Raw genomic sequence first — 27196 nt, forward strand, 5'->3', positions numbered from 1 at the left:
TGAAATAGAAAAAAAAAAAACATTTGAATTTCATCTAGTACACATTCACAAATATTTATGGAAAATATATTGTTATAGTGATGAAGTTACAAAATTAAAGCATGTATTAGCCTAGTTATTAACTGCTAGAAGAAAGGAACCTTTTCCTGATATAGAGCACAATCTGAACAGAATTTGCATGGTGTTTCAGTAGCAATGCTATAGACACTAGCTGACAGCCAGCTACAAGCACAGAGAAGTTTACTTAAATGTTTGTGCCAACCACAGATGCTGGGTGTGCTCTGTACTTTTGCTGAGAAGCTAAGTGGTGAACAAAGAAATTCTTTGGAGACTTCCCATATGAACAACCAGGGTTTTATAAGGCTATGTATGTAATTACAGTCTAAAGCAACCTCCAAGAGAACTCTGTATCTTCATGTTACACCAAAGACTAAAATTTTATCTTACTTGCACGTTTGTGAGAATTAACATACTAATTAATGAACTAGATGAGCATGGTTAACTTAATAACATGGGCTTTTATCCTCAGCATTTCTCCAAACAACTGATAGTGAATAACCTCCAACTACACGCTCTTAACTGATAATTGGTACAACTATAATTCATTAAATTACAAAAAAGTCATGCAAAGGACAAAAATCAATAGCATTACTTCATTTAGTTTAATATTTTCTCATATGAGTAGACAGCAAATAGAATGAGCACAATATACCAAATTAATGACAAGGGGTGGAGAGATAAAGATTTTACCTGCAGAACTGAAAGTATCTTGGCTTTTATAAGAAATGCTGTGTTTGTATTAAACGTTAGAGCCAAGACAGGAAGCAAACTTTCACACAGACATTACGTACTTTACATATTGTGGCACAAACAATTCCTGCTCATAGGCCAGACTCCCTTCGTGCCAGATAACCATGTGAACTCTAAATGCCACCACTTGTTACCCATCATGTTCTCATGTGGCTGTTCACTACAGGGAGAGATATTTCTGAGAAAGAAGTTACTGTTTCAAAGATTCAAAGACAAATGCAACTGGTAGGTAAAAGACTTTAAAACATGGTTCTTAGGTCAATTTATTCTATACATGCTATGAGCGACAAGAACAGTCAAGTACTTATCAATGTCAGTAGGGAAAATACTAATACTCTGCACTTCCATCCACTTCGACACGTTTTCCTAAAGGAGATGATAGACAGGTTCTTGGATACCTGGATGTCATCAGCTGCTGAGAGAGCTGAGATGATACTTCCTCCCGCAAAAACTGCTGCCCACTGCTCATACCTCTGCTACAGCACGAGTTCACTTTTGTAAAATTTTGTAAACTTAGCACAACCGAAGCCACTCTACAACCACTCCCTAACAGCTCACCTCTCAGTGGCAAATGCAGGAGGCTGAATGGGACTGCTGCTCTTGCTAGAGAGGGAGATGGCAGCTGTTTGCATAGGATGAAGCAGCTATTGCAGCTGTTAGTAGTAGGAGGTGGGATATGACTAGCTGCTCAGCACGAGGTGGTAGACTAGCAGCGGTAAGGGCAGCGTCAGGATCCAGCTCAAGCTGCTGAAGTTAGAGCCTATTTTATTGACCAAAAAATCAAGCTTTTTGAATGTGGTGCTCTGTGGTGTCACTTTCTGCCTTCAAGGGATGCCCTTCTAGACCTGAGTAAATGGCCCTTAGAAGGGAAAAAAATGCATTCATGGCTCTAAGCTCTGTTGTTTCCCACCTCTTTGCCCTGCTTGTGTCCTGTTTATTGAGGTGGATTGTAATCTTACCAAGGAGTCATCTTGAACAAGAAATGCAATCAAAGTGAACCAGAAGGCCAAAACAGAGGTTGTAATGTATCTCTGTGGCGTTTAGGAGCTCTTGAAATAGACATGACAAGACAAACAAGGTGAATAAACTTAAACTGTTCCTGATTCATGAAAAGATCAATGGATTGTTCTGGTTCTGTTGAGTATATCTTATTTTTTGCATTATATGCCACGCAATATGGTATTATGGTAGCTAATGGAGGCCTAAAATGGAACAATTGTCTCTTAAATCAAGAGATAATCCAACAGGACAGCGGGGCAGAATAGTGAGTGAAAATAAGGAAAATAGTGGGTCAAGATAAAGACAGCTTAATAAATGAAGGCAAGAGGAAAAAAAAGTGATACTGAAGCAATCACTCTCTACCTCTCCCAAGCAGGCCAATGCACAGGGAACGCCCACGCAATGACTACCCTCGAAGCCACTCCACTCCTTCTTCCCCTATTCTATTTTTTTATTGCTAAGCACCTGTGTCACACATTAAAAATAATCAGTTTAGGCTTTTTTGTGTTGAAATGGCCCGAGCACCTATTACAAATCTGGATTACACCTAGCTCAATGAAATAAATGAAATTCTCCTGTAAAACACAGCCAGCCTATGCTACTTTAAATACTTACTGTGCATGACACTGGTCAGGACTTCACCTACCCTCTTTTCAAGTCCACCTATTGTGGAGACTGAGTTTCTTATCCCAGCTTTAAGGGCTGTTTATGCATTTTGGTATTTAGCTATAATATATTCAAAAAGCAGCATAGGTCAAGAGAAACTTTATGAATATTTCTACCTTTACTACAACAGGATCAAAGAATATAAAAAATATCCCATAATAAGAGAGAAAACATGAACCATTCACCTATTGTACTGATCTTCTTCTTTAATTTACAGTTAGTCTGCAGAATTGCTTCAAATCTCTTCAGATGCACCTCAAATTCATGACCACATTAATGTTTTCTTCCAATAATTAAAATCATAAGATTTTAACAGATGACTAAATGTAAATCTGAATAATCCTCATTAAATCCATATGCATGCACTAAGATTACATTTGATCTTCTTATGTCTGTTGTAGCAATCAAAATCTAAGACAAATGTTTCAACTGCTGAAGTATTTTTTCATATAATAGCATCCTAATGTTTGCGATTTCCTGTTCTATAATTGAGTAAAACTTGTTGACTACTTTAAAGTAAATAATCCTCCAAGTTCCATCAATTAACTTGGTAGCTAGTTTTGCAGCACAGTGTCACGCTTCATAAGATTTTCAAGTGCTTTATGATTCATATTATTTTCTTGGAACTGTAATTTTAGAAGAAAGCATGGTGTTATGCTGAGGATGGTCACATTCAGAACAAACGTAGAAAGCAACCAGATTCATTCATACACTAAAAGATTACAGGACAGCAGCTAGGAGCTGCGCTAGTATGAGCAAAGACACAGAATGAAAATCCAAGGCACTGTTGTGGTAGGTCTGTCTGTACAAGAGTGAAACAGGACCAGCAAACAGTAGGCAGAGAAGCACCAGGGCAGCACCACGGAAAGTGATATTAGACTAAAAGTAAAGACACAGCTTGGGCAGAGTCTTGGTTTGAGAACAGTATTTTTGGAATGAGATCCAAGAAAAATGTTTCCTTCATTCCCCATGGTGTTCATGGAAATGCACGCCCCTTTGCTACTTTACAGTACTGAAACCAAGAAATGCTTGACTCCATCACCAAGAACAAGTCTCAAGGATCACACAATACTCACAGCTCACTACAATAGTCAAAAAAGTAAAAATACTATACTAACAGCAAGCTTATCTGTACATTATGTTCTTTCACAAAGCTCTAGATGCTTGGAGAGGGGAGGAGAATTTAAATAACAAAGCATATGTGGTTTTTTGTCACTTACCATGATCTCTTGTAAGTGTCTTTCTGCACTCCAAATATAACTCCAAACACATCACTGACTCTGTTCAACACAAGACCTTCTGGAGGTCCTTCTACCTAAATATAGACTGTCCTTCTACCTCAGTGTAAATAATAGTATTTATTCACCCATGCTTATCATCTTAGTGCCACATGCCTTTTTTACTCTCCTACTAAAACATTGTTCATGGTCTGATTGTCTCCTACATTATTACTTTAAACTTCCCCTCTTTGGTTTCCTTCGATTTCCATTCCCCTTATTCAAGATGTCAAAAGTATTTTAGATTGCAAAAGTCATTTGTCCTTCTGCTGCCCAAGCAAACATCTAGTTTGTCCTCTGGTATATGCAAATTTAATTCAGTGCAAGTTCTTCCCAAATAAATTCAAGCAATTAGCTGAGGTACCTAAATGAAAAGAGCAGGCTGCATCATCTTTACCAGAGTCTACAAAAATTTCTTTTAACTGCTGTTCCTGCTGCTGAGGAGAGAACTGAGGTTTAATGACCAGCAGCTGTGTGGCAGCCCTCAAACAGTAGCAGGTGCTTTCCCTGTCCCTAGAATCCAGTAGTGAGAGCAACAGCTGCAAGTACTCAAAGAGTGGTGGTGAATGGAGTCACCTCCAGTTGGTGGCCAGTCACAAGTGGTGTTCCCCAGGGCTGTGTTTGGGCCAGTCCTGTTTGAACTACGTATTGATGATCTAGACGAGGAGATTGAGTGCACCCTCAGTAAGTTTGCAGAAGACACCAAGATGAGTGGGAGTGTTGGTCTGCTTGATGGCAGGCAGGCTCTGCAGAGGGATCTGGGCAGGCTGGATCGATGGGCTGAGGCCAGTTATATGAGGCTCAACAAGGCTCAGTGCTGGGTCCTGCACCTGGGTCACACCAACCCCACGCAGCGCTACAGGCTCAGGGAAGAGCATCTGGAAAGCTGCCTGGTGGAAGAGGACCTGGGGGTGCTGGTTGACAGCCGGCTGAACATGAGCCAGCAGGGTGCCCAGGTGGCCAAGAAGGCCAACAGCATCCGGGCTTGTGTCAGAGATAGTGTGGCCAGCAGGACAGGGGAAGTGACCGGACATCCCCCCACACTTAGCTCTGGTGATGCCGCACCTCAAACCCTGTGTTCAGCTCTGGGCCCCTCACTGCAAGAGGGAGCAGAGGGGCTGCAGCGTGTCCAGGGAAGGGCAACGGGGCTGGGGAAGGGTCTGGAGCACAAGTCTTATGAGGAGCAGCTGAGGGAACTGGGGGTGTTTAGCCTGCAGTGGAGGAGACTCAGGGGGACCTTATCACGCCCTACAGCTGCCTGACAGGAGGCTGCAGGCAGGTGGGGGTCGGTCTCTTCTCCCAAGTTTCAAGTGACAGGACGCGAGGAAACAACCTCAGGTTCTGCCAGGGGAGGTTTATATCGGCTATTATTAAAAAAATAAAATATCACTGAAAGGGCTGCCAAGCATTGGAACAGGCTGCCCAGGGAAGTGGTGGAATCACCATCCCTGGAGGTATTTAAAGAATGCATAGATGCAGTTCTTAGGGACATGGTTAGTGGTGGACTTGGCAGTGCTAAGTTAACAGCTAGGCTTAATCTTAATGTTTTTTTTCCATCTAAATGATTCTCTTATTCTCCCTTTGACTTTTCATCCCAGGTCTTCCCATTCCTTAACTTTTCTTCCCTCTTCTCATGGTAGGAGAAACATGGTCTTGTCATCATCCACGGAGCAGAAGAATTATGTTTTTGCACCCCTCATTAGCCACAAGCTAGCTCTGACAGAGTACGCTGGTAATCTGCATCAGGACTAAATACCACCCTGGCCATGCAAGTAGACTTCAGCCCCTAGAACTGCTCACATAACGCAGATTTCCCTGAGACAGGATCATGGTTTGATCCTATTAGAAAAAGAGGATGTTGCATATACCAGTAGCTTACAGTATGGTTGTTTACCTATACCACTTTTTTAGAACTTTACCTGAGCACATTAATATATTCTCTATATAAAGACTGTATTATCGTTCTGCTGCACAGTAACTCCTTAGAACAGAAATTAAATCATAATTTCAAAACCATTTTCACTTAACTCCTCCTCTTTTTTTGCTCCTAATTTACAAGCAGGCTTTGTAAGTCACAAAGATCTATTTAAGAACAAATAATAATTTACCTTATCTCTAGGCTGCTGATTTCATTCACTGGCTTTGTGTATTTTAATGACAGTCTAAGAATAAGAAACAGATTTTTAATGTTAGAGTAGTCAGCTTTAATTAGATCATTGTGACATTTCAATCGGAGGGAATATTCTAAATCAATAGGCAATTACAGAAGTCATATAGCAAAGGTTCAGTACACAGAAAAATATGACAAAATATTTCTAGAGTGTTTTTTTTTACCCAAGAGCAGGTGCTTCAAAGTAAAGGAAAACAGAGATCATGTTTCATTAATGTACTTCCAGCTGAATTACTACCTAGTAACTGGCAATACTCTCCTTCAAGGGAATTTTACAATGAAATTATGATCTCATTAATGTCAGTGGAGATTTCTGTGATTGTGAGATTGGGCACAGGGAAACCTGTTTGGACCAAATATAAGCAAACAAGAAAATAGGAATATAAGAGGAAAAACAAAAGTGAAAATAAGGGGCTGCATCTGAACAATTTTGTGATCTTGACTCAATCTTTTTCTTCTAAGAATATCCAATTTAGTATTTTTGTACTTTGGATGCTTTAGAAGAAAATTAAATTGGTATTAACTTGACATTGCACCATTTTGGATTAATTTTCAGAAATCACATATTTTACGGAATTTCTTGTGCTACTCACGTTGTGTTGGTGTCTGAGCACTCAGAGGAAGAAATATCCACATTCTGCATTACAAATGTTGCATTTGTCAAATCTATAAAAACTGAACTGTTGGCTTTGAGGCTGAAATTACTAGCATAAAAAAGGATGCATGTATCATTTCCAGTGGTCACATTCAGAGGAGGATATGATAAACTGCCTTCTTCCTCAGTGGCCATTAATCGTCGTCTTAATTCCCCCACCACATCAGTTCTTCTAGAAATCTGGAATAACAGCACATTAACAATTCATCTCCTTTGTAAGAGATAATATCAATTGAACACAGACCTTCACCATTCTGTACCATGAACGTCCATCCTTCTTAAACCTTCAATCAACTTCAATATTTATTATTGTCTGTCTATTTAATTGGCAGTATAGAGGCTATGGTGTTAACCTAGGTTCCCATTGTCAGGTGTCGACATGTGAAAACAAGCACCACTGACATCAGGCAAATGAGCGTAAAACTATGTTGTTAATGCTGCCTTAAGACAGTGGTGTTAATTAGTGCTAACACTTTTTCTTTTTACAGAAGAATATACTGAAAGAAAGTAACTCTTCTTCTGTGATAAAATCACAAAAAAAATTTAACTTACACGTTCAGTGACCACCCCCTGTAGTAAGAACAAGTTTTTGTGCTCTTCATGTTCACAGCCATGAAAGCAGGCTACCTAACTACAGCAGCGCTGTTTGTACACTCTTCTGATGGCTTCTGGGAAAAGATCTATGCTCATTTGGCTGATGCAGTGAACTCCTACAAGAGACTTCACTGCATATACACATTTCATTTTAGGAGTTTTCCAGGGATTCCCTTTAATAGGTAATGCTTTTTTACAAATGTGCCCAGGACATCCTTGGTAAAACAGCCCCATTGATATGAATAGTAAAAGCTAGCTGACCTTATCAGACAATAACTTAATCCTGTTGTTCATATCTTACTCTTCACTTCTTACTCTGTTCATATTTGGACTATTCCATCTATTTTTAAGTCATGTCAGCTTTATAACTTCATATTCTACAAGTGGCCTCTTCCCTAGGATAACTTTGGGATACAAGAAATGAGAGGTGTCAGGGGTTACCAGAATTATAATTACGTGGAGCTATTGCCTGGAACCACTTTTAATGGGTTTAAAGACAGGCAAGGAACATTTTCCAGTTTGGAACAGAGGCTATAATATCACTTTATAACCTGTCTATGGAGAGGAGCCCCAGAAGATTTTGTCACCTTAACCGCTGCTTTCTAAACACTATGGGCCATCTGTTATTTACAACGCGTCTTTGTAGATACCTAATTCTATGAACAAAGCAGAATGGGCTGAATTAAAAACCTTTGACTAAACTCTCAAATATAGATTGCAATCTTCCTCTCCCATACGTGCATACTTTATGAATTTCTTTTTAATTCAGAGTAGTGCCTTTTCAAATACATCAGAACATGCGTTATTTTAAATGAATACCATTTTCTTTAAAAGAAGAGCGTGCAACAAAAGACAATATTCAACTCTTGATATAAAACTTTTAATCTTCCCTTAGGCTGTCCTGAAATGTAATCATTTTATTTCAAACTGAGAGGAAGAGCTGAAGTCTAAATTATATCCTGCCTAACAATTGACTTCACTATGTGGGCCCCGTGTATCATCTAAAGAGAGCTTTAAAAAATGCCTGCTAATAGCTGAAAACAATGCTACATTGGAGATTGTGATTGGGCTGACTTGGGGGATCAGGTTAAGTATCTCAAAATAAAAAAAAAAAACCACTATTAGAATATAATCATAAGACTACAGCTTTATTTCTGTTGGTCTGCTGCCAGTACTTTGCCATGAGGCTCTCACATAAAGATTCCCTTTCACCTCTGAAAAAGCATATGAACCGAAAGAGCGTTTGCCTGAGAAGAAGAGGTGTCAAGGACTGAGAAATCCACTCGTTTCCCGTGATTAAACCTGTTCTAACAAATTCATCCATGCTGAAGAAGGGAGGCATCACATCTCACCCAAAAACATTTCTGAAAGTGAGCTTTGTTTTGGTCATATTTGTGGCTGAAAATACAGACTGTGCAGCCCAGCGAGTCTTTATTTGCACAGCTATAGGCAGGCAGGACCACTGCACTAAACGGAAGCCTGAAAGCATCAGCTCTCTGAAGAAATATCCCCCAAGCACTTACCGGCCTGCATATTCATCCTTCCAGCCTGCAGACGCATTTCTCTAAGTTACCTGTGGGTGAGGTAATTCAGCACATTTGAAATCAGGAAGCATTACCCCACAGAAATCCAAGAAAACTTAGTCTGGAGGCTGGAAGAAGGATCTCTGAAACACCCCAGCCTAGAACCCACTGGAGGCCTAGAAGATGGCAGTTGCTCCCTCCAGCTGACCTGCAGTGGGAAGCTGGAGGCTCCCCCAGTACACCCCTGCCTCTCTGTTTCAGGCACGTTTTCCTATTCTTCTGTTGCTGCACAAACATGAGCTTACTGAATTAAAATCTTTCTCCCCACGCCTGTATTTCATGCTAAACTATAAATGACAAGATACTTCCTTGAGAAATTGATTATATTTACATTGAATTCTTGTAAATCAAATTAGATTATTTACGAACAATCCATAGTGGCAGTGTTGTCAATCATTAAACCATATTTTATTCTGTTGCTTTCTTTGCCTTTACCTAATCTGAACCATGGGACGTGTGACTCATTGTCTTGTTCCTCTGGATTTATCAATGGCATTTTTGATCTCAGATATGCAGTGAACAATCACAAGACCTGATTAAATAAGACACAGAAAATAAAGGGTGCCATTTACATTGTCCTGGACCAGAACTGAAGACTGTAATTACTAACTAAACCTGCAACAGAAGCAGCCTGGAGAAAATTCTTCCCTTGATCTGTTTTGAAAGGCTCCTAATACAGAATCATCTCTCTTGGAAAGGAGGAAGACAGCTGATCTGGCAACATTTTGATTCACCAACATACTGAACTTTTTCAAAGCAAACAGACCATACATCCAAAATTATTCATTTGTTTTGTTGTTGCTGGGTTTTGTTGGCTGTTCCAAACCAGAATGGCTAGAGACAAGAAAAAAGATTTGGGGCCATTTTATGTATTTGAAATTACAAATATAAGTCGAATGGTTGCAAACACATACAAGAAAAATACTGGGAAAATAAATCTTTCATTGGTTAAAATGGTGAATGGTAAGGAATCATAGAAACAGGCTGCATTTCACACTAGTTTCAACATGGGATTTCTGGGTATCAGTTCAGCTGATGGTTATGCCCCCTTTTCCAGTCTTGTACTTCTTGATTTTTAATTGCTATGTCCAGGTGTGCCTATCAAGAATAAGAAAACTGTCCTGGAGGTCTTTGTAGCTCCTTTTCATTTCTAACAGCATGGACGTATGACCACATACTCTCCTTGGAGTTGTTTCTCTTATTGTAACAGCTAGCGGAAGGAGGTGGTCTTTCCATACTTTCAAGGAGGGAGGCAAGGAAGAAGAAGGGTCCACTCCCTTTCTCTTTTTAGGTTGTATCTTAGCCTAGTCCCTGCCTCCATACTGTGAACTACAGTGCATTCTCTTTATATACTCTACTTAGATGGCAAATGGTAATTTTTCCAAATTTAGCCATGACACGATTAAACCCTTTGTTGGTGTAACAAAACCACACAAAAATCTTAGTTTCTATTGGGGGGGGGGGGGGGTGGGTGGGAAGTGCAGTATAAAAGCCAGATATTGCTTAATAGTATTAAACTTCAAATGCAGAAGGGCCTGAAAATATTTAGGGCATGCAAGTATAGACAAAAGCTGAAAATACATCATGACTCCAACCTAAACAATTCTATGATTCTATGATGCTGTGAAAGGGGAGGTCAAAGAATCCTTTTGGGTCATTTACGATGGCCAGAATCATCATGAGGTGCAACATCCAAGGAGGGGATGGCAGAGCACTGCAACTGCTACCATAGCACCCCAAAGACAAAATGTATTTGACTACACTTATTTCACTCATCTTTTGGTGCCAGACTGTAGCATAACAGTGCTTTGAGCTCTCAAAATCTGCAACATTAAGCAAAGAGTTACCAACTATCTGTATTTTTGAGAATTTGAACTGTTTACATTGTTATGATGTCTAATGTTTTGTGGGTTGGTGGGTTTTTTTCTTTTCCACTCTAGGCTATCTTATAACTTCAATTTTGGCCCTAGATTTGGCGAACCTTGCATTCCATATAAACCTCAGGCAGTCTCCCTCCGTTTTATTGAGGAGACTGGATTTGTCCAGGATTCATCCTCTGATACACCAGAGGGCCATGCTGCCATCCAGAGGGACCTCCACAGGCTGAAGAAACAGGCTCACAGGGACCTTACGCAGTTCAACAAGGGGAAGAGCGAAGTCCTGCCCTTGGGGAGGAACAACCCCAGGCACCGGTACACACTGGGGGCCAACTGGCTGGAAAGCAATTTTGCAGAAAAGGACCTGGGGGTCCTGGTGGACACGAAATTGAACATGAGCCAGCAATGTGTCAAAGGAGGCTAATGGTATCCTGGACTGCATTACACAAAGCATTGCCAGCAGGTCGAAGGTGGGTGATCCTTCCACTCTGCTTAGCACCGGTGAGGCCACACCTGGAGTGGTGGGTCAGGTGCTGGGGTCCTTAGCGCAAGGACCTACTAGATGTACTGGATAGAGTCCAACAAAGGGCCACAGGATGAGGAAAGGTTTGGAGAATCTCTCCTGTGCAGAAAGGCTGAAAGAGCTGGGACTGTTTATCCTGGAGAAGAGAAGGCTCAAGAGGGGGAATCTCATGAATGTGTATAATTACCAGAAAGGAGATTGTAAGGTATATGAAGCCAGGCTCTTTTCAGTGGTGCCCAGTGACGGGACCAGAGGCAATGGCCCCAAACTGAAACACAGGAGAAGTCATCTGAACACGAGGAAACATTTTTTGCACTGTGATGGTGACAGAGTTCTCTCCGGTGAAGCACAAAATAGAAAAATTGTTCTAAGTTATAAGCAAAGAGAGACACATGCTTTAAAATAAAAAAACATCTAATGCAAAATCCACTCATAAATTAATTATGACAACACTTGGCATAAGTACGGACTTGGATACTTGTATTGCTCACACACGTGTGCATTCACACATACATAGATACAGAAAGAGTAGAGTGTAAATATACTTGGAAGTGGAGAATTTCTCAGAAATCTCATTCTTTTCCCTGATGACATGCAACCCTGATTTCGGTTGGAGGGACAGCACAGCAGGCCATAGGCAATCCAGGAGGTTCCTGGAATGTATTGACAATAACAAGGGCTTGGGGGTGTTGGTAGATGAGAAGCTTAACGTGACCCAGCAATGTGCATTTACAGCCTGGAAAACCAACCATAGCCTGGGCTGCATCAAAAAAAACATGTCCAGCAGGTCGAGGGAGATGACTCTTGCTGTCTACTCTGCTCTTGTGAAACCCCACCTGGAGTACTGCGTTCAGCTCTGGGGTCCCCAACAGAAGAAGGACAGGGACCTATTGGAGTGAGTCCAGAAAAGGACCACAAAGATGACCAGAGGGCTGGAGCACCTCTCCTGTGAAGACAGGCTGAGAGAGTTGGTATTGTTCAGCCTGGAGAAGAGAAGGCTTCCAGGAGACCTTACAGCAGCCTGCCAGTACCTAAAGGGCGCCTATGAGAAAGCTGGAGCAGGACTTTTTGCAAGGACATGTGGTGACAGGGTATGGGGGACTGGCTTTAAACTGAAAGAGGATAGATTTAGATTTGTTGTTAGGAAGAAATTCTTTACTATGAGGATGGCGAGGCACTGGAACAGGTTGCCCAGAGAAGCTGTGGCTGCCCCATCCCTGGGAGTGTTCCAGGCCAGGTTGGATGGGGCTTTGAGCAACCTGGTCTGGTGGAAGGTGTCCCTGCCCATGTCTGGGGGTTGGAACTAGGTGATCTTTGGGTCCCTTCCAGCCCAGCACATTCTATGATTCTATTTCTCACATTTGTAAGGCAACTGTAATACTAACCAAGACATCAGAATAAATGTCAGTAGCATGACACTTTGCCCAGAGGAATCCTTCACCTCTTTTTTCCTTCTCTATTAATAGTCTGATCAAGCAGGGGAGAAAGAAAGTACAGAAATAAGGTACATTATATCAATAGCAATCATTTATTGACAATTATTACTATCATTTTAGTGCCCTGCAGGGTATATAACCAAGCTTACTGGCTCACATTACCATCTGATGGCTCCTCTATCCAAGCATGCATACTTCTACCAGCAAGCCAAATGGCTCAGGGACTGTGACACTCAGCTCCTACCTGGTGTTCTGCATCTCCCAGGGTTTTTCACAGAAGCAAGGCTGGGACAGGAATATTCAAGTCAAAATACAAGTCTCACTGTAGGAGACAATGATCTCACTGTAAAGGATAACATTCTGTTTTATAATTGATAGTACTATTATGACTTGTGGAGAGTACCCAAGTCATGACCAACCACTTGGAGATCTTCTGTTAGAAGGGTTAATAAAACTGCAATATTTCTTACACCGTTCAGTTCAGTGGCCTGCATAAACAAAATCTGCAGCGTCAGCTTGTATGTTTATGGCTAGATGTGTTTATCCTTTTGCATCGCTGGGCTGGTTAAAAGATGTCTTGATCATCATTTACAGAGAATGTGACTACTCTGTGCAACTGAATACAGTGCAGGGAAGAGTGACTTAGCAGGGACCGTGCAAGTGACAGAACCCAAATCAGAGGAAGGTGCTGTGATGCAGCACTTGTGATAATCCTTCTTGAAAGGCTTTAAAATGAGACAAGGAATTTTTGCATGTACGGGACATACAAGAACATCCAGAAATACCACGGTAGTCTCAATTTTCTGAAGAAAATTAAGATATTTCCTGTTATTTTCTCAGTCCAACTTTTTTAAAAAAATTATACCAAAATTTTTCAGCTAACTTAAGGAAAAGCAGGAATTGGCCTATGAAAAGATCTTGACCTTAGAAAGTAAAACACAGTATGTGTAAACTGGAGTAGCAGTAGCAGGAGCTGCTACACTTAATTCTCCACCTTACATTTCACTTTGGACAAATAACCCAAAGACAATTATTCCACTGAAAACAATGTCTTGGTCATCTACCAGAGTGTTAAAACTCATTCACATCTTTCTAGCTAATCAGATTTTTCAAACTTGTATACAAAAGAAAAAAAAAAATTATTAAGAGCTTGCAACATAAACCAGAATTAATCTGGAAAGGAATCTACCACATGTATTATTCAAGGAGTATTTGCTGATGCCAATCTCCCCAGCTTTAACATTAGATTAGGCCCTGTTTCAGGCAATTCTGACAAAGATAAAAGAAGCTACAGATTTTACATCATTTGTAGGCTGCTGAGGGGAATACCCACTCCAACTGGTTGTTTTTCCCACTTTCTTATGTCCGTATGTGGAATCCAAGTTGCCATGGGAGATGTGAAAAATGAAGAACAGATTCTGCTGCAGTAAGAGGAGATGGGTATGTAGTGAGGGTTGGGCTGAGATTATATAGGGGTCTGGTGGGTTACCTAATGGAAAAATGCAAACAGGAGCAAAAATGTGTTACTCTTACTGCCAGGAGAGTTGCTGACACTGTCCTAGACGTAGGTTAATCACAGAAAAATTAAAAATCTGAAGATCCATAAAAGTCTCCGTCCCTCCACTTAATATTTTGATCCTCCAGCACTTTGGAGGACTACTCTGTCAAACTGGGGAGCCTGTCTCCCTTTTCTTCTTAATTTGAAGAGATGCGAACAGGATGATAGTATGATAGTTACACCAAATTGTTATTGATATTTCAAGGAAATTAATCTTTAACTTTAAAAAGTTACATAACTTTCTTACCATTACTCAGGTCTGCCTGTAATAAATTACAGTCTAAATACCAGTGTGTTTTTCAGATGGTCAGATTCTCACTGTGTTCAATGCGACAACATCATTCTTTGCTTTCAGCATCTCCATCTGTGTGTGACAACTCTTTTGGAGAAAACAGAGACAGACAGAAATTGCACTGTAGGAACTTGTGAGGAGAGTCTGGCTCTGTCTTCCCAGTTCTGCTGAATCAAAAGGCAAAGGACAATAATTCTAGCAAACTGAAACTCTTTGACAGGGAAGTTAAGCATTTTTTTCCACGGAAAATCAATAAAAGGTATTTAACTTCTACTCTGCTTTCTTGCACTCAGTATCCACTTAACTTTTCTGACAGTAGTGTATGTAACCTAGAAGTTATATATATAAATGAAACACACATCAGAAAGTCTACACAAAGCTAATATTAGAAATAATATCCATGCCTTTTTGAAGGAGGTTACAATGCTTTCTTTTCTCTGGATAAGCCCTTTTTCCTCCTCCAAGTTTGTCTCAAAAGCTGTGTTTCCACCAAAGCCTAGTTAACCCTTCCATTTAACACATCTCAGACAACGTCATCAATCTCAGTTTCTTAATTTCTTTCATCTCCGACTAGTCTCTTCCCCATCCAAAACAAAATGAGACCACACCATGCAACCTTGGTCAGCAGTTACATGTCACTGCCACCTCTGTGGCTGGTAGTTACTGACTTTTTACAAAGTTTAATATCATGATGCTTTGATATTAAACTTTGGAAGACTGGACTTTATAAGGTGGGGGGTATTTGAAAACAAAGACCAGCCTCTTTCCAGCACTCCTATGGGGTTGCTTTAGCAGCTTGATGCCTATTGCCGTTACTACACCATAACCAGCCTTCAATGACAGGTAATGGCACCTGGCTGGGGATTTGGTTCAACCACAATAAGTTGCTCCTGCTGGCAGTTCATATCCTGAGAAAAACTGTGGAGCAGTAGCAAGGAATATCATCAGGGTCAGAAGAAAATCAAGTACTAGGGAGGAGGAAGGGGTTTTCAACAGTGAGGAGGCAGAATGGGATCCAGCATTCACCTTCCCATAGTTCTGCTCAATGTAAGGCAAGAAACCCTCCTTATTCTGTTCCAGGATTTTGCAAGTGAGTTGGCTGAAAGCCTCAGAGGCAGAGATAGCTACCTGTTAGAATACTTGGAGTTTAACGTTCACACTGTAGTGCACTAAAATGTAGAATGATACTTTTTATGATTCATTACATACCTATCTGAAGTGACTGAATCATTTGGGCTAAACCAGAAACCCCGTCACAGAAGAACAGCTGCAACGTTTCAATAAAATTGTAAACACTGAAGTTTTAGTAAAATGAAAAGGACAGAACAAGAACAAAAGATGCGATGTAATTTGATGTCAAGCACCACTTTATGTGTGGCTTTTACAGCAATGCACCCATTAACAAATTAAGTAAGAGCCTTGTGGCATTTTGGCAGGAGGATGAGTTTCTTAGTTTCTTGCCTTTTTTGGTTTTTGGTGGGTTTTTTTGGTCTACCAGTGACACTAAGTACATATATCATTAAAAAAATCAAATAACAGAGATTCCTATGCAAGGCTAGAGTGAGCTGGTAAGCCTGCATGGATCAGAACACTCTTATAATACTAGGCTGGATCCCAAAAGAAACAAAGACTTGTCAACCTCATGCTGGGCAAATTTGCCTCTTCTCTTACAGCATCCGCAGTTAACAGCCCAGGGGTCCACTGGTGAGTCCCAGAGGCATCCCACAATTGCCTCTGGGTCTGCTGCAGTTGACTGTTGGTAACACAGGTGACTGCACGGGGGTCTGGCCTGTGCAGAGCTATTTCCTCAAAAGCTGCTATAGAATCATAGAATTATTTATGTTGGAAAAGACCATTAAGATCATCAAGTCCAACTGTTAACCTAACACTGCCAAGTCCGCCACTAAACCATGTCCCTAAGCACCACATCTACATGTCTTTTAAATAAAAGTTTCTGTAATCAGTCAATTTTCCAATTAGAAAACTTTCTAAAAAGAAATATACCATATATTAGAAGACTGAAATCTGATTCAGTTTAAAGTTGTCAGCTACAGGGAATGGGGTAATCTGGTCCTCAGAAAGAAACAAGATCTCTGTTTCAATGCAGAAACACTGCTGTAACAGTCTGTCAACACTTTATTAACACCCTGGTCTAGTTCTTAGCTTTGTCTGCTAAAGCTCCAATATGCAAACTTTGTGAACAGAGGCTTGCATGCAGTATCAGCTTCACAGATTTTTATGGAAAAGCCTGTAGGACTTAATAAAAGTAGCTTTCAGAGAGAAAATCTCAATAGAACTATCCATCAATAAATCAAGGATATATTTCTCTGATAAAGTCATAAATATGTTTGAAAATTACCCCAAAATTATCATCCTCTATCCTAATTTAAGAGGTATGTATGCTGTACCTATGAGTTTAATGGCTGCACATGCACAATGGCTATGTATGCATAATGATGACACCTCTTTTCTGTTTCAAATGGCAGAAAATCAGCTGATGGCTTTGAACAGTCTAATACTTTTTTTTTTTTTTTTTTTTTTGCAGGCAGGGTTAAGAGTTAGAAAGCAGAATTAAACAGAACCACCACATGCAGAAATATAGCAGATCTAGAACTGCACAACAAAATGTCTTCCTACCACAAAACACTGAATTTCTAAGATCAAATGTTCTGCGGCACTACGTGAAGTGAATGAATTTTCTAAAGTGAAAAGAAAGAATATGACATGCCAGTTGAAACTAAAACAAAATAAGCCAGGTTTCTTCTAACTAGTCTTAACTATGTTACATGTTGGATGCACTAAAACCTAGGGGTTTGTTATTCTGCCATCAGACCACACACAATTCCTAGGATCAGGGATTTGCATTTTACTGATTACTGGCAAATTTTTGTGTTGTGTTGGTCTTTGTTCTTCTAACATCTATTCCTTTAGTGTAGACAATAGAAACCGCAATAGAAATCAAATGGTGCAGGATATAAATGTTTTTGCCAGTGCAGGGGGACTCCCTGTGGTTGCACCAGCTTGTCCTTTTACCAGCTTCATTCATTTAGTTTCCTACAAAGGGAAGGAAGGCAAGAAGTACTGCAGGTAGACATTTAGGGCAAGGTCGCTCTGACTGCACGCAGGAGCTACCTAGCTACCCAGCACTGACCTCCTGGATCTTCAGCCCTAGGAACATGTTGGGAGGAGACACATATGCTGTGATCCTCTGGGTGGGACAATTTCCTATTTCTAACCCTTTGCTTGCCCAAAATGGGATTGTGAGTCTGCCTCTGACAAAGATCCTGCCTATGGGCTTTGGTGTCTGGAGAAAGTGCTGAAGATACAAGTCTCCGAGCTCACCAGCAGCAAAGAATGGGAAAGAACGCAGAGTTCCCAGAGGCAATTTACCAATCCTTAACCACAAGGATCTTGAGATTCCATCCCATTTCACTGCACTGCAAGCAGGAGAAACTGCACCAAGCTTGGGGTACTACCTACCTGATTTCCATCTGACACAGTCACCTTGTGTTATGGATTTTCTGGTTGCCAGCAGAACAACGATTTACATGTAGCAGGCCATTTTTTTGTGTGTGCCAATTATTTAATTTTCAAAAGTGGCAATTCTACAACAACCTAATAGGCAAGCAGGAGGAGGAAAAGTCTGTGAGCTTCCTTTAGTGGACCTTTGTTTAGTCTGTTGGCTGCCTTTTCTGGCTCACGGCCTTTAGTTAAATAAGTTACACATTACCTTTCAACATTCCAGCCCCAGAGAAATGCTGTCAATATCCCAGCCTTCCACTGCCAAGACACAAGACCACCTAAACTGTGTGAGACCAAAGGTCCACCTAACTCACTGCCAGTGGTACTGATAGCACTGATAGTAAAACTGGTACTGGCAGCTAAAAATAAGAAAAGGTTAAATACAAACGATACTTGTCCCCAGGATACCTTCCATCATTTCTGTAATCTTTGGGTTATAAACCTTCAGAGCTGAAGGTTGCATTCAAATGAACACATGCAATAGGATCTTCCTTCCATCCTTCCTTCCTGTCTTTCTTCCATTAGTTCACCAAACCACTGAAATCTATGTATTGGGTATTTTGTCACCCAAAACTAATTTATTTTTTTTTCTTTAAAGGGATTTTGTTCTCCTGAATTCCTGCATTATGGTCTGTGAGTGGTGATAGTTGTGAGTACTGGCCAGAGACAGTGAGTAATTATTTCATGTTAAGCTCGTCCATGTTATTGGTGGTTTTATTTTTTATTTCTCTCTTGAATTGTCACTTTTCCTAGGTAAAATATTTTAATCTTGTAGTCCTACTGGATCCCTTTGGAGATGGGGTGGCCAGAATCACACAGACTATTCCACTGGCGGACTTGCACTCACCAAGGGCTTAGTGAACTACTTGACACTTGCAGCTTTGCCCTCTTACTTTCCAAATGATTGGTAACACTCTGCTCACTATTCATCCCACTGCTGACTGCAGGGATGTTCCGAGAGATCTACCAGCTTTCGCACCATAATTCCTCTTCTGAGAAATAGCAGCCACTCATCACAGTGCAATATGCATATTTAAGGTTTTCCTTATGCGTGTTACTTTCCTTCGTACTGGATTTCATCTGTCATTTTATCACCCAGTAACACAGTGCCGTGAGTGGTTGCTCCAACTTGTCAGCACATCAGCAAACTTTGGCACCCTCAGATTTCAGCCCCCTTTCCATGCTAACGACAACTCTACTGAATGGCACAGGCATCAACATCAATCCCCACAGAATCCCACTGTAAACACCAATCCTTTATTTTTATCCTTTGTTTCCTACCTTTAAATTTTTTTATTTCTGCCCAAAAATAATTTTACTTTTGTACCTTTTTTTACTGTAGCAACAGGATCACTTACACCTACATATTTTATGTCTCTCAGAGAACAGTGTATCCATATCATATTTTCTTCATATGTCCACATATTTACTACTTTAAGTTTCAACCCATTTTTTCAGTACAGAAGGTAGGTTTCCTGCTTGTATTTTTCCAGAGATATGAAGCTTCCTTTCAGACTCCATGTCACACTTGCCACTTCCTGATCCTCTGGGATTAAGGCCAAGCTAATATACAATATGTTATATACATATAAATTAGAAGTTGTATATGAAGAACCATGACAATTGAGAGACTGGCAGTTTCATGTCTTATTTTAGTTAAAACTTTGGTGAAAATTATCTGACTGGTGACATGAGACTATTCATTTTATTGATTTATTTTGAAACCTCTTCTACCACCTACCACCTCAGTAACAGGAAAAGTTTTTGAGGCTCAATTACTGAAAAAGTCTTTATGCTGAGATCTTCTCTATGTTCCACCACAGAGACGATCAACACAGAGACTCTTTTGGCTTTGTGTTGTCACTCCTTTCCCCCCAAGTTTCTCTTTTTTTTATTAGATCAAAAGGTCTCTGAAAGAATTTCTAATGTGTTTTTATTTCTTTTGCACATTGTTCCTCTGAATCTCTTTAAGTCTGCCATATGATTTTGCACTAAAATTGCAGGAATTTATATTCTTTTTAATTTTCTGTATACACACAGGACTTAGCTTTTTAAAGCGTGGCTTTATTAATTTCAATAGCCTCACCTCTTTCACTCTGATGTTTAATTATGGCACAATTTGGGATGTTTCCAAGAAAGGAGGAGGGTGAGGGGAAAGAAGCGGTCTTTCAAAAATGCTTTTTGAAATACAGTTTGAGCTTTTAATATATTGTTTAAACAGTTTGCATTCCATCTACAGACAGTGTCCGTCAACACAATCAGTGGAGCTTACCAGGCAATTCACCAAATGACAGACACGTTGATCATTTCAATCTTTAGGTTAAAGTCCTATCATTTGGATGCTATGTTTGACCTCAGTCTTCAAAGACTCTGCTCCTGAAATAGGACTCTAGAATTCCCAGAATACTTGTCTTTGTCTCCTTGAATCCAAACTTCTTTTAAAATACAACACCAGTCCCTTACAGATCTATTCTGTCACTCTAAACAATTTCTTAGCTTGGCATTTTCCTTCCAGAAAGGTTTTAGCATGCCTACCAACATGCCATATCAATATGCTTGTTTAGTTACACATTCCATTTACTCCATCTTATTTTCGCCTCATATCTTAATCTTATTCTGATTTATTATGTTTACAACCTCTGCCTATACATGACTGGTTTTAAGAGTATTCACTGCAATTTTCATACCTACATTTTACCAGTTTCTGCTTTTTTCCCAAGACAGACTTCACCCCAGCCTATGTCCTTCTCTACCATCCACCCCTTTTTTCCTGGTCTTTAGTTTTAAATGTAAAATAAATGCATCTTTCTAATTTGATGTATATGGAACACCTGTACAGGCTTCATCTATGTCTTAAAAAGTTAGTTAGCAACTGAAAATAAAAAAATTGTTCTGAACCGATAAGAATAATAGTTTAGTTCTGTGCTGCCCTTCACTTTCCAGTGCAGTAAATAAGCATCCCTATATATAAAACCATATATAAACATCAAATGAAAACTAAAGCTGCAAAAAAAAAAAAAATTTAAGGAATTGAATCTTAATGCTCCAATGAAAAGTCTAGGGTTAAAGGTAAAACCTAGTTTTCATTTATTTCCCTGAATTGCCCACTAACACATGGAATAAATCATATAGAATTGCTAACAAGCACTTCTTGCACCCTTAGCATTCAATTTCCAAGATAATTTGGCTAAATATTTGTTCATTTTCCTCTAGAATGACAACTAACTGGCTTCAACCAGCTTTAAGCAGTTCCTTTGTAATTATTTAAAAAGACTCTACTTCTATTAAGTAAAAAAAAAAAACAACCAAACAAACAAAAATACCCCACAACTGAGCTAGCTAGGAATAAGTGCATATTCTTTATCTACAAGTAAAAGTTTATTTTTTATTATAATGGAATTCTTTAAGTGGGGAGAGGAGACAACTAAAGGATGAGGAATTCCTACAGTTACTTCTTTTAGGTTGGAAGCACTGACACTTTATTATACTATGTCAAACCATAATTGCTCCTTCAAATGAAAAAAATACAAAAGTAAATGGATAAGGCAATTCTTGTATTCAAGGATGCATGAGGATATTAACCCTACAACCCCAACTCCTGCAAATGGCATTATAAGCATTTTTCTAACATTTTCTTCATGGGTAAACTCCCATTATATAGTGTTTGAGCATATTAAATGGTTAAAAGCATTCCATTAATCAGAAGCTGTGAAGTCAGTGGGGTGGCTGTTGCAGAGTTTAGTCTCCTCAGAGTGATGAATTGACTAGTCAACAAAAAAAAAAAAAAAAGAGAAGCTGGTTGTATGTGGAAGATGCAGCACTGCAAAATATAATAGGTAGAAGGCAGAAACAAAGAAAATGCAACCACAAGCACTTGTCAAAGAAGACAAAAACTTTTCATATTCTTTTTAGCTGGGGTGCACATCAATAGCACCTGAGGATACCTGCAAGAGACACTTCAGAGTCAAATGCAACCACTTGTGCTGCAGATGCCCATGTTACTTATGGCTGAATAAAGTTCCTGTAACTCACATTGCTTGGCCCGGGGTGGAATCAAAGACTCAACATACTTAAACACCGACTAGAGCAGACAGCTTGTAGAATGAAGCAGTCAACAGCCCACAGTAGCTGAAGCTTTCTGAAAATGCGGAGGCAGTAGAGAAGGTTTAAACAGCACTTCACAATGCATCTGTAAGAAGTGGAGTCAGCAAAATAAATATCAGCTGGGAAGTAGCCATAAATCTCCTTTTGGCAATATGTGGGTCCTCCACATTCAATCTAACTGGGAAGAGATAGCAACTATAAAACTGTCTTGCAGAAGTTTCAGAAGCAAACTTGTAAAAATGTGACATAGACATCATGAAGACCTGAAGGATGGCAAATATGTTGAAATTTATGATTTGAAGCATATCTGCCTTTCAATCACTGCAACTTTTAAGCCTCTCCGATTACAACAGCACAGGTAAAATTATGCATTCCAACCACAAGCCAAAAAAGCTAACTAGCAGCAAGCACAAGTAGAGGGGTGACTCTGATCATAGTCCCCAAGAACACAAAAATGTGTATATTCATGAGAACTCCTGGTGCAAGAGTCGAACAAGGACTGAAGAGGGGTTTGGTTGTCCTGAAGAAAAATAAGCTATCATGCCAGTTTCAAAGGGAAGAAAGGTCTTGGCAGGAGACTCCTCAAATCTTCAGATAAGTTTTGGGGGTTTAATGGAAAAGAAGATGAGAAATGCTGAGTAAGAGTTGTCTGACTAAATGTATATGTCGAGATCTGACCAAAGCACAAGGATTGCCTTTATGGTTGTCAGAGACAAAGGAGATTATGAAAGGTGGGTTTCATCTCAGCCTGAGCAGTTACCTACAAAACAGGTCAGAAGGATCATACCCTAATACAATCTTTGATTGTAAAAAGAGCCCTAGTTGATGACTTTGGATTAGACTTTTGCACTTTGCTTGCCCAGAATTAGGTGATACAAATCACTCTCTCAGTGTCAGCCCAACTCAGACCTCAAAAGCAAAGCATTTTAGAACAAGAGTCACAAGATGTAGCAGTTGCCTTCTTGGAGAAAGGCAGCTCCTTTATGACATGATGGAATATCCAGAAGAATCATCAACTGGTTAGTGAAACCATCTCATGTAGGTCACCAAACAGCCTTTGTTTCAGGGTCTTAATTCTTTCTTCCAGCTTCAAATGCTGAAACTGGAACAGAACAAGAACCAGCCTAAATAAATCTCCATCGTGCCTTGGGGTAATTAATTGATAACTGTGATAGCCCAATGGGATCTGTGGCTGCACTGACTAAACCAAGCAGTTCTTCCTCATCAAATCAGAAAAGTGGCTCATAGGGGAGTTTTCTTCCTGTCTCAGTGACTCGTTTTCTGTGAAGGCAATACCAGCTTCAGTGAAGGGAGTTAGTTCTTTAGTTTAAGGTTCTGAAACAGTTCACAACTTCTGCAGTTCAATGCGTACTAAGAGGTTACACGCAAATGTACAGACTGATGAACCCTCAAAGGTACTTTTCATTTCACCTTTTCTAGCTCTGTACAAAAGCTCATAACCTTGAATGCACCGAAACAAATTAAAGGGGGGGGGGGGGGGGGGGGGGGGGGCCGGGCGGGGGGAATATGCTTCCAATGGTTTTATATGGCATTGAATTTACAGAATTAAGAAAAGTTTAAATTGCTTTCTTTAAAAAAATGCAGAACATCTAAAAATACATTGCTTTAATTATTTACAAGTGCTCCAGTTACTCAAACTAAGTCACTTTCATTTAGAAAGTCTGTTGAAATATGCATAGATTTAAAATTCAACACTTTTTAAATTGCTCAAAAATTTCCTTCTCTTGACACCAATTCTTCCATTAATTAAAAATATATTTTATTCCAATTGTTCTAAATGCAGTTTTCAGCTAAGAATGCCCATGTACCTTTGATTTCAATCAGCAAAGAGCCACAACAACTAAATAATTTTTATTTCTATTTTGGATCTTTATTTTAGAAAATTTACAAAAAAGGCAGATCAAATGTTCTGGACTCATGTCCTCTCCTTTAATACAAAAACATACAGCAAAGAGAATGTTAGCATGAGTTTGCTTCCTTGTGTTGCTATGTCTTTGTACTCAAGTCCTGTCTCCAAAACCCAGTCTCTGGCAATTAATTTCACAGGGTAGATTACTGAAGAAAGTTCTTGTTTTCCTTCAGCAGAACTAGCCTTTTTCCTAGAGCCTTAAGGAAGACTTCCGATTATCTTGTTGGATAGCCAGAGGTTCAAGACCCTACCTCCCTACAAAAACCCAGATTATTTCTGATTGAACCCAGGACACCTTTGGGGGGCTTATCCACTTTTGGTTTAAAGAACACTTACGAAGTGCGGTCAAGTTGCCTTTTCCTCTTCTTTTGGATAAGTTTTCTAGGTTTCATTCTTGTGTTTAGAACAGTTTTGAATTTTTCATAGTGTTCCCTCCTGAAAACCCTCCAGGTTCTCAAAATCCTGTCTGCAGTGCTCACACTAGATCTAGACAATCCCACTAATGGCTTTCCTGTTGCCTAAACCAACAGAATTATAACTTCTGTATTCTCAAATGACATTATCTTAAGTCTGAATTAGAACTCAAGTTAAACTAAGCATCCTATTAGAAGCTCAGATCTGTTACCACTGGAACAGACAGATATGTTTCTTTCAAAGTTGTTGATTTTTAGGATACAGACCATCCTTCATATACCCCTCTTCTTAGTGGGAACTATATTCTGTTTTCGTCAAGGCATGACTGTTTTGCATTTAATGGCATTAAAATTAAACTTTGTGTATTTCTTGACTAAATCCTGTATGTCACACAGAACAGATAACTGCATAAATAAGTATTCTGCGTTGCTACTTACTGCTAACATAAGATGCGATCTATAAATGATGTTCTGACTATCAGCAAGGGTGAAAACTTACATTCTACTTATAAATACAAAGTATTGATTAAAAGGAATGAAAACAGTAATTTTAAAATGGATACATTAGTAGCTTTCATTTACTTAACAGCACTCCATCTTCACCGAGCAGCATACTAAAAGCTTGATAAGGTTCCACATAGAACTTATTATAAAACCATTAGAGTTAAAAAGGGGGAAAAAAAATCTAAAATTACAGTCCTTAAAAGTAATAATAAGTTTTAAAGACAATCGCAGATTTATGGTCTCCTAAAACTTCAATAGTTGTGTGATATATCATAAATAAACATTCATGCTATCATTTGTGGTCAAAACGTCATACAGTACAGATTGCTTGCTTCTTTAATCTTGAAAATCATCTACAGCATTTCTATGTAAACTTTAAGTTGTAAGATGGCAAAAATCTGACAGTTCTGGGCACTGTAGATTACTCACCCTTGAAGGTCTCACTGCAGTATAAATTACTGAAAAATTAATCCCTCGTTCCTGCAGATCCATGGTCAGTCTTCCAATTATTTTGTCTATAAATAGAAACATATATAATTTAGCAAACTCTGTAAGCTGAGAAAGCTAAAATCCTACAGTAGTTGGAGAAGTAATGAGCTAGATTTTTGAGCTTTTTTTAGTTTATTTAAGCAGTTTTGGTGCTTCTACCATTTATATATGAATCGGTACAAATGGGATAAGACATGTTCAGTGTCTTGAAAAATGCACAATTTCATGAGACAATATAAAACAAATACATTACAACAGTTCAGAAAAAAAGGGTGATTTTGAAACTGAAAAGTAAATAGAAGAAACAATACCTTAAAGGTTGAACTTTGGGCAATTAAAAGCAAGAGTAGAAGGAACCATTAAGAGATGAGAGCAGGATGTGTATAGTGTCAGTCAAGTGACAAATAAATATATAAAAAATAAATCTTAAGTAGCATTATTCTGTGAATTGCAAAGTACACAGAGCTAATCACTGAGAAACAATACTCAAAATGTAGTGCTTAGTTTGGGGCATGAAATGCATGATATTGGCAGCAATATTGCCTTTGCTTCAGTGGATTTGAAGCCTGATTCTGCATCCTCAGCAGGTTATGGAAAACTTTGCTACTGACTACAATGGAGGCCAAAGGAGCAATGCCGTAGAATAATTCTGAAAAAGGAAGGAAAAGTCAAGTAAGGGAGGAACTTTCAAAGAGGTCCAAAGGTGGCTCTACAGAAGATCCTCCTTCAGTTTTGAAACCACAGTCAGTTGTGACAAATGCAACTGATAAATGTTTTCAAACTGTATGCAGAAATATTAACATCTGCTTATAATAAAAACTAAAGGATCATAACAGTTGTGACTCAAGAACTATTATAAGTGCTGTTATTGGGGCTGACAGAGAAATAAGCAAGGAGAGTCACATTCATTGTTTCAGTGCCTTCCCACTTCTGATCCAGGTACCAGTCTGTTGAATTTTTATATTTTATATATTTATATTTTATATGTTGGACATACAGACTTCTCAGATTTCAAGGTTATACTTTGCAAAAATGAAATACAATTTCTAGGTACTGGAAATGGAGCTTATATTATCATCCTTTTTAACCTCTTCCATTTACAGTAATTATGGCCTCCTGGCTGAGTAAAATATTTAGCTTTTGGAAAAATGCAAGCACTGGTTTTTCTGCAGGGTTTTAACCAAATTTATTTCCTCTTATCAGTCAAGAATCATAGCTACGTAACTTTTCCTTCTGAAAAAAATATTGCTAAAAGGATCTTCTATAAGAAATGGACATATAAAACTGCTTATATACTACTAGGGTAATTACATTGGCTGTGCAGGTCCAAGGTGTTACATAATGTGGATTTTGTATTCTATATGTGCAGAGTGTAACTCACTGGAAATTCTCAGCAGTCTCATCTAAAATTAATGGAAGAAAAAATAACACATAGAAAAATGCATAGATTGTCTTTGGTTTTTCTTTCATTAAAGTAACTGATTGCTTTCCAAAATAACACATTATTTGCATTTCACTTCAATAAGGAGCTATGTGTAACTATAGTTACCATAACATCTATAATTCTTGCCTTTGGGAAGACTCTAGAGGTAATTCCTTCATTCAGGGAAGCTGCGGTGAACACCGTTTTGACAACAGAGTTGATGTAGATCTTTGTTTGCCTGTGATCAAAACTCTACTTTGCTTATGCAGTATTTGCAAATTCTCCAAGGAAAAGGGCCCAGATTGACCGTGATATTTTAAAGCACATAAATTACATGCCTACATGGGAACATTAGTCAACACAGGCTCACT

The 27196-nt window shown here is 39.2% G+C and overlaps 1 protein-coding gene across 1 annotated transcript in view; it reads right to left on the reverse strand.

The window, feature by feature from the left end:
- ATP6AP1 (ATPase H+ transporting accessory protein 1) overlaps positions 1 to 27196 on the reverse strand; it is a 63427-nt gene that overhangs the window by 13666 nt on the left and 22565 nt on the right. The window contains exons 6-8 of the mRNA XM_080393960.1: positions 25343 to 25428; positions 6516 to 6757; positions 5861 to 5914 (exon numbers count right to left, since the gene is read on the reverse strand). Of these exons, the coding sequence (XP_080250086.1) occupies positions 5861 to 5914; positions 6516 to 6757; positions 25343 to 25428 (382 nt within the window). The remainder of the gene's footprint in view (positions 1 to 5860; positions 5915 to 6515; positions 6758 to 25342; positions 25429 to 27196) is intronic.

Source organism: Falco punctatus (assembly GCF_963210335.1).
Source record: "Falco punctatus genome assembly, chromosome: 6".
NCBI classification, from domain to species: domain Eukaryota; kingdom Metazoa; phylum Chordata; class Aves; order Falconiformes; family Falconidae; genus Falco; species Falco punctatus.